Raw genomic sequence first — 14,438 nt, forward strand, 5'->3', positions numbered from 1 at the left:
TTTCTTTCTTTCTTTCTTTCTTTCTTTCTTTCTTTTTCTTTCTTTCTTTCTTTTTTCTTTCTTTCTTTCTCTTCTTTCTTTCTTTCTTTTTCTTCTTTCTTTCTTTCTTTCTTTCTTTTCTTTCTTTCTTTCTCTTTCTTTCTTTCTTTCTTTCTTTCTTTCTTTCTTTCTCTTTCCTTACTTTCTTTCTTTCTTTTTCTTTTTCTTCTTTCTTTCTTTCTTTGTCTGTTTCTTTCTTTTTTCTTTTTTTTCTTTCTTTCCTTTTCTTTCTTTCTTTTCTTTCTTTCTCTTTCTTTCTTTCTTTCTTTCTTTCTTTCTTTTTTCTTTCTTTCTTTCTTTCTTTCTTTTCTTTCTTCTTTCTTTCTTTCTCTGTTTCTTTCTTTCTTCTTCTCTTTCTTCTCTGTTTCTTTCTCTGTTTCTTTCTCTGTTCTTTCTTCTTTTCTTTCTTTCTTTCTTTCTTTCTTTTCTTTCTTTCTTTCTTTCTTTCTTTCTTTCTTTCTTTTTTTTTCTTTCTTTTCTTTCTTTTCTTTTTCTTCTTTCCTTTTTCTCCTTCTCTTTCTCTTCTTCTTCCTTCCTTCCTTCCTTCCTTCCTTCATTCCTTCCTCATTCCTTCCTTCCTTCCTTCCTTCCTTCCTTCCTTCCTTCCTTCCTTCCTTCCTTCCTTCCTTCCTTCCTTCTTCCTTCCTTCCCTCCTCCTTCCTTCCTTCCTTCTATCCTTCCTCCTCCTTCTTCCTTCCTTTCTTTCATTAAATCATCATGGATACAGAGTAAATAACACCAATTTCTCCAGTTACCTTACCATTTCTCATTCCACCTCCACCCCAGCCTGCTTCTATGGCGGATACTTCTCTTATCTCTCTCTCTCTCTTTATTTATTTACTTTTTTTCTTGCATACTGTAGTTTGCCAGACTGTTTTTGAAGGGGTATCGTGTTAATCACTGTGTTTTCTTTCAATTCCTAGTTCTTGTCAAATGATCACTTCCAGCTATTAATATGTAGACTTTTTAATATTCAGAGCTTTAAACACCCAATTAATTTTAAAATAAAGTATGTACATTGTCTAAATTGTATAATATATATTATTATAATTATAATTATTTTTCATTATAATTTAATCTATAATTTTATAGTAATACTTATGAAAAATCTCAGGTTGCTTTTCTCATTCAAGAAAGAACTACTGGCTAGAGAGATAATATAGTATTTGAGTACTAGCCTTGCATGCAGTGACTCTAGTTTCATCTCTGGAAGATATGGAACTAAAATTCCTTGGAGATAGCAAATAATTCCAAATTAAAAGAATGAATTGTAACAAACAAATAAAAGCAGCAAATTAAATAAATCAAATAAACATGAACTTTAAGGAAGAATTTATTTTTGGTAACAAATTAAATATATTCACTGCTATTTTAAAGGAGAGTAGAAAATGATTATTAATAATAATCCTGCCAAGAGAGTTGTATTTTGTTCTACATTATGTATGGGCAGAGAAAAATATGATAAATAACAGGCCATTTTTTTTTTGTAGTCTAAGACTTGAGAGTCCAAATCTCTAGAATGAGTGAGAAGAATGTAACACTATATTTTTTTAGGAAGCAGATGTGTTTGTAACAAATTTTTAGACAGCTAAAATAGAAGAATAGTGATATTTGGCAGCATTCATGCAGTGAGTGTCAGTTGTGTATACTAAATTCTAAAGACTATCTTAAGTCCAAGACTTATAACTGTTTATGACTCTCCATACACTCTGCGATTTTAGAAATATAATAGTGTTGGTTTCACACTGATGAAAACTCAGGCCATTTATATTATCTTGTTCTCAATAGGGACCTAAGAGAAAATTATTGCCGAAATCCAGATGGGGCTGAGTCACCTTGGTGTTTTACTACTGATCCAAACAACCGAGTTGGCTACTGTTCCCAAATTCCAAAATGTGACGTGTCAAATGGACAAGGTAATAGTTAAACATTTGCAGTATGGGATTGATTGTATTCTGAGGAAATATCAGTGAAGGATTCTCGTAACAGCAGAAGATCTACTTGTTGCACTGGTGAAACTGATCAAGAAACAAACATACCAAGCCTGAAGTTGGATTTTTTAAATATATTAACTCACTCAACATTTTTTCTGTTTGTCTAGGAGTTCCAGACACAGTTCTAGGCACTTGGACTAAATCAATAAATAGAACAAAGTTCTCTAACCTCATGGCACTAATTTCCAGAAAACAGAACAGGAAAAACAAGCACAGTGATGAGGAAAGCTCATTTGTGGCAAGTGCTAGAAAGATAAATGCCCTGAGAATAGTGTTGGGATATTGCTATTTCAGATTTAAATGATTTGAGATCTTACATAGTATAGGATAATATTTATAATATAAATCAATTTTGAAATAATACATATTATATGTTAGAAATCAGTCTGTGTCAGATTCATGAGTTTTAAAAGAGTCTTTTAGGAAGAAATGAAAAGGGCATGAGTTGGGAGACAGCTTGAAAAATTACAGAGAAGCATGTAATTGTAAGTTGGCACAGAAAAATGAAGATAGATAGTAACCAGAAATAAGGTCAGAGAATAATTGGACTGTTTTAGATCTGCATTTAAAAAATACTCAAAATAAAAAATTAAAACAATAAAAAGCTTTTCTTGAGCCAACAAGGTAGTACAAGAGTTATGGCTCTTGCCTTGCATGTGGCCAACTCCAGTTGAATCTCTGGTACCACAGACGTTCCTCTGAGCAGTGAGTCAGGAATAAACCTTGACTGCCATTAGCTGTAACCTAGAACAAACTTCTAAATAGTGTTGATAATCCTGATATATGCCATATTTAAGAGGTGACTATTAAAAATTCATTTTATATCAATGAAAATTGCATTTTACTTTAAAATATGATTTATAAATGTATGCCAACATTAACTTATTCTATTTATTTGCTTATTTATTTTGGGAAGTTTGGGGCACCAAACAATGGTTAGGGGTATTCATGCCTCTAGAGGTGGGAAAACCACATGTAGTGCCAGAATTCACTCAGTTCAACCACATACAAGGCATACATATCCCCCTTTGTCCCTGTACTACCCTCCCCAGATATTTAATCTATTAATATAGAGACTTAAATGTAGTCAGTAATAATATGCTAATTTACAAAATCCAAAATTCTCATACTGCTGCATTAACTGTAAGGATTATTATATAAAAATCTAATAACATGTTATGTAAGAATAGATTTCTGTAATTACTTTATAGATATTTTTATATAGCTTAGTATAAACCAGAAGCTTATACAGCAGTTGTTCTCATTTCCCCATACCCACATGAATTAGCAGCAATTAAGAGAGCAAGACAGAGACAGAAAAGATCCAGCTGGTAACCAACGTCTTAATTACTGGTTTCAAATTCATTTCCAACTGACCTTTTAAATCTGCCAAAAAACAGTGAAACTGATTAAAAGGAAACTCTTCTCTGTCCTCTATCACTGCACTCAGAATTGTTGATGAAAAAATGGCAGTGACGAAAAGCTGAAGGATGTAAAAGCATTTATCAAATCTGAAGTAATAAGACTTTAAATTTGGCTGAGAATTGTTATAATGATACATGAAAAATATGATTATTTACAAATTAATACCTGCAATTCATTATACCAGATATGTCCAAGTTTCAAAATTACTATTTATTTTAATAAATTATTACTTTTTAAAATTTAATTGAAAGATAACTTTTCTAGGGCTGGAATGATAGCAAAATGGGTAGGACATTTGCTTTGTATGCAGCCAACCCAGGTTCCATCCCTGGCATTCTATATGGTCTCCTAAGCCTAAAAGGATTGATTGCTGAGGGCAGAGCCAGGTAACCCTAAGTACTGCCAGGTGTGACCCAAATACCTAAATTAAAAAAAACAAACAAAACATTTGCTGTTCTCTGCTTCATCAAAAACATCTTGATGGATGTTGCAAGTCAGCCCCTGAAGAGGTTGACCGATGGAGGGATGGAGGATGAGGTCTTTCCCCTCCAGCTCAGAGCACGCTTCTGCCACCCTGTTCAGCCGGCGGTTCTGAGGTGAAAAGGCGGGTAAACAGCTCGCAGACAGTCAGGCTTGTGGAAATATTAGCTTTATTCCGTGGACAAGACTGAAGTTTAAAGTCTCAGCATCAGTTTCAGCCAAAAAGTCCCCCGCCTTCCACAGACCCTTGTTTTTATCCCCCAGAATCAGGTACCACCCAATGGTGGGATCAGATACCACCCAATGGTGGAAGCAGAATCAGGTTCCACCCTAGGGTGGGGGCAGAATGCCAGGTCACACCCTAGGGTAGGGCACAATCACCGATCAGGGTAGGGTCAGTAACATAATAATCCCATAAAATGTTTACATACACAACAGATGGATATCTTTTTCTAAGTACAAAGGTCATTTATTCCAAATCCCTTCACTACCTACTAACACCCATGATCCTATCACTCCCTAATCTGAACTAATTACTGAAATAGCCAGTTTTGCTTTGACCTTTGTCATAAAATTTTTTCCCTTATAGAAGTTGGAATAGTGTAGTTAACATTTTAAGTTATGTAGGGTCAGAGAGTTGATCAGAGATCTTAGCATCACAGGCAGGCCCTGGTAACCACCAGCACCACTGCACCACAATACTTTATAATTCTGAAGCGGATCCCAAGCAATTCTAGGGTTCTTCTGTCAATTAACACCACATGAATCAATTAATTTATTTTTTCAGAAACAAAAATTTTATAACATAGTTCTTTCTTTTTTCTTTTTTGTTTGTTTGTATTTAATTTGGGGGGAAGAACACTCCTGACAGTGTCCAGGATTAACTTCTCACTCCTGGTAGTGCTAAAGGGACAATATGGGGTGCCTGGGATTGAATCCAGGTCTACTGTGTGCAAGGCATGTGTCCTACCCACTGAACTCTTGTCTCTCTGGCCCAATCTCTTTCCTTTTTAGAAAAATTGTTTAAACCCCTCCATATTCTACAAGGTACAATTATTATAGTCCAATTATTCTCTGACCTCATCTCTGGCTACTATCATGACTGCTCAGTGTCAGCCACAATTATGTACTCTTTTTTTAATTTTTCAGTCAATTTGCACTTCATACCATTTTTATTTTCAGCTTTTTTTTTTTGAGAATACTCTTAGAAGCAGGCCCATGACATTGTCCCTTTTATTTTTAAAATACATATGGCATATTTAATTTGATGCATATATTTTCATCTGAATGAAGGAAAATTTAGCTAAAAACTATACTTTAATCTGAGTTATTCTAATATTTGACTTTTATGATTTTATAGTACTTTGCTTCAATTTTTATGTCAATTAAATTTATATGCTTGTAACTAGAATGATATTTCAGCAGGTAAGACACATCTTTGCATGTGGCTGACATAGGTTCAATCCCAGGCACTACATATAGTCCCCTAAACTCTACCAGGAGTGATCCCTGAATTCATGATCCAGGAATAAACACTGAGCATGGCAAATTGTGGTCAAAAGCAAAACAATATTTAAAAAGTTTTTGTTGTACATTTCTTAGTATTTATTTTTTTCTTTCCTTATAATTCACTTTTAGATTGTTATCGTGGGAATGGTAAAAATTATATGGGCAGCTTGTCCAAAACACGATCTGGACTAACATGCTCAATGTGGAACAAGAACATGGAAGACTTACATAGGTGTGTAAATTTCTTTCTTTGAATATAAGATTGTATAGTGTTAACAGCAGGTATGTAAATTCATATTTAGATTGCTATTTTATTTTATATGCCATGTTAGATAAAAATCAGAATAAGTGATTTGGTCTAAAGTATATTTACTTATATACTGTGATAGATACTACGAAGATTACTAAAATATTTTTAATTAACTAATATCAATTGTCATTTATATTAACTTAATTTCATTTAAGTGGTAAATCTAGTGTTTTAAAGGGGACCTACTATATTAATATGCTTAGAATTTCTTATTATTTATTAATACTGACTTATAGAAATAATAATTTACATATCTTAAATATTTAAATAAAAACAATCATAGTTTCTTAGGTATCTTTATAGTTGACATAAATTTCATTAAAATTAAGTAATATATATATAATTATAAAACAATACTAGGGCAGGAATGATAACACAGCGGTAGGATATTTGTCTTGCAGGTGGCCAACACAGAATAGACCTGAGTTTGATCCTGGCATCCCATATGTCTTTAGAGCTTGCCAGGAACAATTTCTGAGTGCAGAGCCAGGGTAACCCATAAGAGCCGCCGGTTGTGGCCTAACAACAACAACAACAACAAAATTTATACACATTCACAAAAAAGATAGCATATTTTTTGTTTGTTTGTTTTGGGGCCACACATGGCAGTGCTCAGGGCTCACTCTTTGCTCTGTGCTTAAGGATCATGCCTGCTGGACTCAGAGAACCATATAGGTTGCTGTGAGCAAATACTGGTTTGCTGTATCAGCTATAAATTCCCTACTCACTATGCTATTACTCTTGCCCCAAAGGTAGCATCTCTTTTTATTTAGCAACAGTGATACTGTATAAAAAAATTAAGAGGAAGTGTGATTAATATTGTTACATAAAATAGATATTTTAGTAAGTATTCTGTAATATATGGATTAGAATATAAAAGTAAAGGTTAGTTACTTTGACGAAGCACTGACAATGTAATTAATTTACACATTCCCATATGGAAAATATTTCTTAATGTAGGAAAGCACATAGAAACTGAATCACTTAGCAGCAATGCTATTTTAATTTAAAGTCTTCTCTTCCAGTGTGACAGACAAGTGATGATAGTTTTAATGAGTGTGTTTCACAGAAAACAGTGATAATTCTAAAGCAGTTTTAACAAACACTGGCAATTTACAAATGTAAACTGCACTGCACTTTTACATCTCCTAGTCTCCACAGTGAAGTATCCACATCTTCTACTATCCACATTAAAGAAACTAAATAAAAGTAGTGATATTAATTTTAATAGTAAAGCTTATTAATTCAATATATCTATTTTTTCTTTGGTTTTTGAGCCACACCTGATAGTGTTTAGGGTTTACTCCTGGCTCTGCATTTAGAAATTACTTTGTATTTCTTAGGCCAGGGGAATTCCCTTTCTAATCTCCCCAATTTTTACTGTGCCTCTGCAAAAAAAAACAAAACAAAACAAAACAAAAACACACAAATTAATTTCTTTTTGTAATTGTTGTTGCTTGTTTTTTTCTTTTCTTTGCCGTTCTTTTACCCTGTGCTTTGATTCATCTTTATTTTAGGACTGTGATTAGTGTTTGGTTGTTGTCTTTATTGCTGTGGTGCCTTTCAGGTTTGTTTGTTTTTGTTTTTTGGGGGGGTTGATTTTTATGTTTTCCTCCCTTTTCCCTTTATTTTCTACTCTTTTTTTTTTCCTTGGGACACCAGGATTCGAACCAACCAGTTTTGGTCCTGGATCGGCTGCTTGCAAGGCAAATGCCACTGTGCTATCCCTTTATTTTCTTTAACTGATTTTTATAGTCTCTAGAAGGTCTCCTCTGGTTTCTTGCTTGTTTGAATTTTTGTCCCCCCCTTTTTTCTTTTTTTTTTTTCCTCCTACCTTCAAACAGAACCATATAACTTGAACCATCTTGTTCTGCCTCACAAATTGAGGGAGAATGATGGAGGGCACCAAAACCAAACAGTCCTATGATCATTGAGTAGAAATATAAAATGATCAGACTTAAACACCAAACCCAAAGCCAAGGACAACAGAATCGATACCCAATCGACAACAAGTTAGACACAGAAGGGACCACTTATACTAGCAGCCCGGGGGCACAGGAGGGGCAATATGGGATGCATGCTGGGAACAGGGGTGGAGGGAGGACAACAATTGGTAGTGGGAATGCCCCTGATTCAATGTCACTATACCTAAAATACTACTGTCAATGATTTGTAATCCACTTTGGTCAAAATAAAAATTATTAATAAAAAAATAACCTAAAAAATAAATTACTCCTGGTAGGCTCAGGAGACCATACAGGATGCTGGGAATCAATCCTGGGTCAGCCACGTGCAAGATAGGTGCTCTACCTGCTGTGTTATCATTCCAATCCCTGAATCTAATTCTTTCAATTTCAATATTTAATATAGAAGCTATTATATCTTAACTTTTATGTTGAGGCTTATAATAAGGTATATATAATTATATTACCTCTAAATTTAGACTAATCATATACAAATTCTTAGTAGTTATACATAGCTAATAATATTGTGCACCATAACTCTAGGACTATGAAGATAGACAGAATTCTGTACACAGATTCTAACATAAATGCTAGCAAACAGCAAATGTAAATACTATGTTATCAAGTCTATAAAAAGCAAAGTAATTTATGTTATGGAAGTGCAGAAAAATGAAACCCAAGGAGAAAAAGGGCTTGTAATGTAAAGCTGTATGTTGCTCACTCCAGTTTGATATCCAGATCTTAATTTCTTAAGCATCACAGGAGTCACTTCTGAGCAATGAATCAATTGTATTCACTGAGCATCATGTTCCCAAACCACCATTTCAACCTGTAAAAGTTGAAAATAAAAACAAGTGCTTAAAAGTGCAACTGGCTTGAGAGATAGTAAAGCAGGGAACGTGTTCATTTTGCATGTAGCTGATCAAAGTTAAATCTCCAGCACTGTATATGGTCCTGGAAGACAACCAGGAGTGACTCCTGAGCTTAGTCCTAAAAATGCTGGGTATGGGTCCCCAAACTAAAATCAAGCACAGTCAATAGAAATTGCTAAGTCAGATTTAGATTCTGCGGAAGGCATCCTAGAAAAGGAAGCATTATATGTGCTAAACAAAGTAAGTAGGAGCTGGAAAAAGAAAAATACAGAAAAATTAGCTTGTGAAGACAACTAAATATTGAAATGTTTGAAAAGCATCTATGATTTTGCTGAGTTGGAACATTCAAAAATTTTGTCAAAGTCATCAGGTAAATTTTTCAGTGACAAGAGTATATAAAATCTTTTAAACTGTGTTTAGCATTAAAGGAAATGCAAGATCTTAAAAATGAATTGGTCAAATTAAATACTGGTTTAAAATTTTATCTTTGAAAGCACCAAGATTAGCAACAACAAAAAAGATGGGATGGGTAGGACAAAACTTTACCTTTGTGATTTCACATCAAAAGTTAATTTTGTTAAGTGAAATAACTTTGAGTCGAACTAGTTTGTGCCCTGGGGCTATTCCCAAGTCCACAGAGTCACTCAGGTAATGCATAGAGGACCAGTCTAAACTCAGGACTTCTAAAGGCAAGTAGAGTTTAGTTCTTTAACTTTTGCTTCAATTCAATGATAGTAAAAGTATTCATACATTAGAAATTAGTTGTCCCTCAGAATGCCAATGTAAAGTATTAGAAATTTATTGCTATCCTATTGGAAATATGTGTCATGCTTATTTAAGAATCATACTGGTAATAACTCAATTCACTGAGATTGTTTTTGATTTCCTCAAGCAATAAAAAAATCATTTGGAATTACTCTGTAGGAAATTAGTGAATGAATAAATTACTTGGTATCATTTTTGTTTTTAGAAAAGATTGAAACTTATAAAGATGGTCGAATATATCTGGTTTTGAACATTGATTCAGGAAAGAGCTATGTGTTCAAACTCTCACTCTACTGCTGCTAAGCCATGTGACCTTGGCCAAATACTTATCTTCAAAATTGAGTTTTATTAAAAAGCATAATATGGATATTGTCTCAACAGGTTGCATATATATATGTCACAAATAATGGAATCTGGCATGAAGTATTATATATTGCTATTGTTACCGGTTTAAAAAATAAATGAGTTGGGAAAGATAGTTCAAACCTCACATTTAAGCTCCTGCCATTTAAATGTATGGTAAATTCTCTATATTTAAATATGGTTATATTTATATATGGCTTATAGCACTTGGAATTCAAACATTCAGTTAGGTAGATATATTTCTTGATTTGATCAGAAAGTAAAATTAGACTTCATTAATGTTATTGAAGTAAATATAAATACTAATACAGAATGGCCATGATCCAATTTTCATTGCAGTTAAAATGTAAAATGAGGTTTTCTTTAAGATGTAAAATGTTCAGTATGTATTGATAATGTGTTTTATTATATGACCCATGAAATTTTAGAATTCTATTATTTTGCTAGCATATTATTATATTCTAGGTTTCTTCCTACATTTGTCATAATGATGATGCTGATGAAATGTTATGCATCTATGACATGAAGAGATGCTTTTGCAGTAGCCTGCATTTTCCTTGTCTTTTTTCTTTCATTTTTTTTTGGGGGGGCCACACCCAGCAGTGCTCAGGGGTTACTCCTGGCTATCTGCTCAGAAATAGCCCCTGGCAGGCTCCGGGGACCAGATGGGACTCCGGAATTTGAACCAATGACCTTCTGCATGAAAGGCAAACGCCTTAACTCTATGCTATCTCTCCGGCCCCATTTTCCTTGTGTTTTTATAGCCTTGCTTTTCTTTGCCATGTATCCTTGTTTTACAGTGTTTTACCATGCCTATGCTTAATGGTTTTGTTGCCATAGCTCTGTATTTATTAAATCCAACAGACACAAAATAGCATTTTTGTTACATTTACTACAAATCCAGATCTCTGATTACTAAAACAACAAAGTAAATTTTAGACATCATTAATATTCACACCAAGTTACAGCTTTTTTAAAATCTTTTATGGAATTTTGTATCTTTTATGGAAGTTGTCTGTTAAGATTATATTTTCTCAGTAGTATTTTGTTTCTCATGGATGAAATGAATATCTTGTGATGTTAAGACCTTGTTGTTTATGCAGACACATCTTCTGGGAACCAGATGCTAGTAAGCTGAATAAAAATTATTGTCGAAACCCTGACGAAGATGCCCATGGTCCCTGGTGTTACACAGGGAATCCTCTCATACCTTGGGATTATTGCCCTATTTCTCGTTGTAAGTATATTTCATTCTTTTTTAGCTGAAACATTTTAAATATGCTGAATCTTGCCACATTGAACTCCTTTTCATTGTTACAAATAATATAGGTGAGTGTGGAGCAGCTTTGGACAGCTAAACATATATATATATATATAATTTCATCTTTCTTTTTGACAAGGATAATTTCTGTTTATGTTTTAAAGATTTCCATTTGGAAGCCAGATGCAATAATTGACCATGATTCTAAAATGAGCTAGAATGTGCCACCAGTTACCAACAATATTACCTATTCAGCCTCTGAACATAGTAGAACTCTCTGCAAAGTCTTTCATCCAAAAACAGACCCATGAATAGATTTGAAAGAATTGTGCTTTCATTTCATTCTCAACTCTTTAGCCGAAGACAAAGAAACCTGGAACATTCTTTTTTTGTTGTTGTTGGGGAGGGGGTTCTTGCCACTGTTTATGAGAAGGGGGGGCTATATATCATGCCACATATGAAACTGTAGTTTGATATCCTGATCCCAGCTATATTATATTTTACTATAATAGTAAAAGATCTGTATTATACATGTTTGTTTGATATATTTAATTGTAAATTAGCATTTATTTAAAATACAAAACAATTGTTAATAAGTAAAGGAAAATGAGCCATCTAGAATATTAGTTAATAAACTGACATTAAACTTATTAATAAGATATAGATATGAAAACATAGAGAAACCATTTTTATCTATCAGGTTGGGACAGAAGGAAATAATTATTTATGACAACATTAATGAAAGCCTGGGTAATTAGGCTCTTTCAATACTGCACTATGTTTTCAATGAGCAATTGGGTCTGGAAATAACTTTGGGAAATGTATCAGGGCTTTGCAGTCTTGTGATTTATTGACATCTGGTCTGATAAATCTTGTTTAGTAGGCTGTGTAAAGAATTGTAGGATGTTGACTTGGGTTCTTGATTATCTTGCTGGCTAAGTCTTCAAGTCATTTTACTCAAAACATTTCCAGACACTGCTCTATGTCACTTGGGTTCAAAATCACTTGCATCAAGCATTGAGAATACTGGTAAAGACTAATGTCTTGAAATGGAAGAATGCTCTGATCTTTCATATAAAGCTGTGTCAAAGGCTAGAAACCATTTTATTATATCATATATCCCTTAGCAATATATCATAGCAAACATCTTTAAATATTGTTTTATATAATATTATTCTTTCAGAGCTTTGTTTTAGAAAGTTTTTCTGTGAGAAAAACCCATAAAGTTCCTTGAAATAAGTAGAAAAGAGTCTTTAAAAAGGAAAAAAAAAAATACCTTCCTTGGGGCTGGTGAGGTGGCGCTAGAGGTGTCTGCATTGCAAGTGCTAGGAAGGACCGCGGTTTGATCCCCCGTTGTTCCATATGGTTCCCCCAAGCCAGCGGCAATTTCTGAGCACTTAGCCAGGAGTAACCCCTGAGCATTAAACGGGTGTGCCCCCCCCCCCAAAAAAAAAACAAAAGAGTCTTTAAAAAGGGAAAATAGGGACCGGAGGGGTAGCACAGCGGTAGGACTTTTGCCTTTTCCATGGACCGATCCCAGTTCTATTCAGGCTTCTCATATGTTCACCCAAGCCTGCCAGGAGCCATTTCTGAGTTCAGAGCCAGGAGTAACCTTGAGCACCGCGGGGTGTGAACCAACACCGCGCCCCCACAAAAAAAATAAAACTAAAAGGGAAATTAATAGGAACTAGAGAGATAGTACTGCTTTTGTGTTGCATGTTGTGAACTAGATTTTCTCCGTCATGCCATGTGTTTCCTCCACCCCCACCACACAGACACACAGGTACTGAAACACAGAAACACACACACACACGAAAGGGATACAGAGAATCACTTTTGTTAATTTAAAGCATCGTGGTTTACAAATGGCCTTATTTGGGCTTCATTTGCAATGTGCTAACTCCATATACTCCAGTGTCTGCATTCCTGCAACCAGTCCCAAGTGCCATCCACCTCTTCTGTGGTAAGCTTTCTACTAAACACTAGTTCTCAGTTTCTTTTCCTTTTCGCATTGTTATTTCCATACAGTGATTGAGTGAGTGAGAGAAGTAGGTAGACCTGTATTCTTGAATACAGGCAAGGTGGGGGAGGAAGGAGATAAGGGCATTGGTGGTAGGAAGGTTGCACTGGTGAAGGGGGAGGTGTTCTAGTTTTATAACCAAAACCCAAGTACAAACATGCTTGTAATCATGGTGCTTAAATACAGATATTATTAAAAAAAAAAAAAAAAGATTAGAGAACCTTGCAGGAAGCTGACCATGATTGGATTCCCCGCTTCCCCATACCACACACCTACTAAGCATATTGGCATTGCATATTATTCCCCAAGCATTACCTTGATTCACTTTGATCTCAGAGTCAGGAATAGCTCCTGGTACCATCTGATGTGACTGGAAGGAATCACACTCCTCATCACCCCAAATAGAGATGAAAAGAAAAGACAATATTGATCTAAAATATAACACAAACCCATAGATTCTACAATTAATATGATATTAAAGAGGTAATTTTTAACAGCATAAATAGTAATTATATTTCATAGAATATGAGCATTAAGAGAAACTTCGAAAATTCATTTTAATCATGCATACCTATAATTCATTTGGAACTTAGCCTAATTTTAATCGAGTTCTTTATTAAAAAAAGAGTTCTTTATTATACTATATTGATTATCTGCCTGCCAATTTAATATTTTTTATTTCATCAGCTACAATCATAGCAATTTAAAGTTATTAGTATTTTTCTAATGTCCATTTACTTCTCCATGTTAGTGTCTATACAGGCTCTTAAATGTTCTTTTATGAAAGTTATCTTTTAAGTTTTAATACTAAAACAAACAGGCAAGTCTAACTCTTGGGAAATAACTGTGTATATATTTTGTTCGGTTTTTTTTTTTTTTTTTTTTAGTTTTTTAAAAGTAGCTAAATGATTATTTTTCTAAATACTAGTTTTACTTCACTATATGTCCACTATTAAAAATATGGCAGGTTGGGCTGGAGAGATAGCATGAAGGTAGGGCATTTGCTTTGCATGCAGAAGGGCAGTGGTTCAAATCCCGACATCCCATATGGTCCCCTGAGCCTGTCGGGTGCGATTTCTGAGTATGGAACCAGGAGTAACTCCTGAGCACTGCCGGGTGTGACCCAAAAACAAAAAACAAACACAAACAAAAAAATGGCAGGCCATAGAATATTAAGTGATTTAGAAAGAATAATGAGTAAATTGTTTGATTGCTTTCCTGAGGGAATTGTAAAAGCTACAACTGGCTTTTAGCATGGAAATATAGTTCAGAGAAAAACACTTATAGAATTTTAGAAAACTGTGATTTAGTTTATAAACCTACCTGACACAAAGCTCTTATAATTTATCTTTTAAAAAAATACCTTCAACTAACATTTTAAAACTGACAATTAATAGTGTGCTGTTGAATGAATTTAGATGTTTATAGTATTTGGT

General features: G+C 34.1%; 1 protein-coding gene across 2 annotated transcripts in view; it reads left to right on the forward strand.

Annotated features, from left to right (window-relative positions):
- HGF (hepatocyte growth factor) overlaps positions 1–14,438 on the forward strand; it is an 83,663-nt gene that overhangs the window by 52,903 nt on the left and 16,322 nt on the right. For both annotated transcript variants that reach the window (XM_049772808.1, XM_049772809.1), the window contains exons 9-11: positions 1,828–1,955; positions 5,577–5,679; positions 10,825–10,958. In XM_049772808.1, coding sequence (XP_049628765.1) covers positions 1,828–1,955; positions 5,577–5,679; positions 10,825–10,958 — 365 coding nt within the window. The remainder of the gene's footprint in view (positions 1–1,827; positions 1,956–5,576; positions 5,680–10,824; positions 10,959–14,438) is intronic.

The sequence above is a fragment of the Suncus etruscus genome, chromosome 1 (genome assembly GCF_024139225.1).
Source record: "Suncus etruscus isolate mSunEtr1 chromosome 1, mSunEtr1.pri.cur, whole genome shotgun sequence".
Lineage (NCBI taxonomy): Eukaryota > Metazoa > Chordata > Mammalia > Eulipotyphla > Soricidae > Suncus > Suncus etruscus.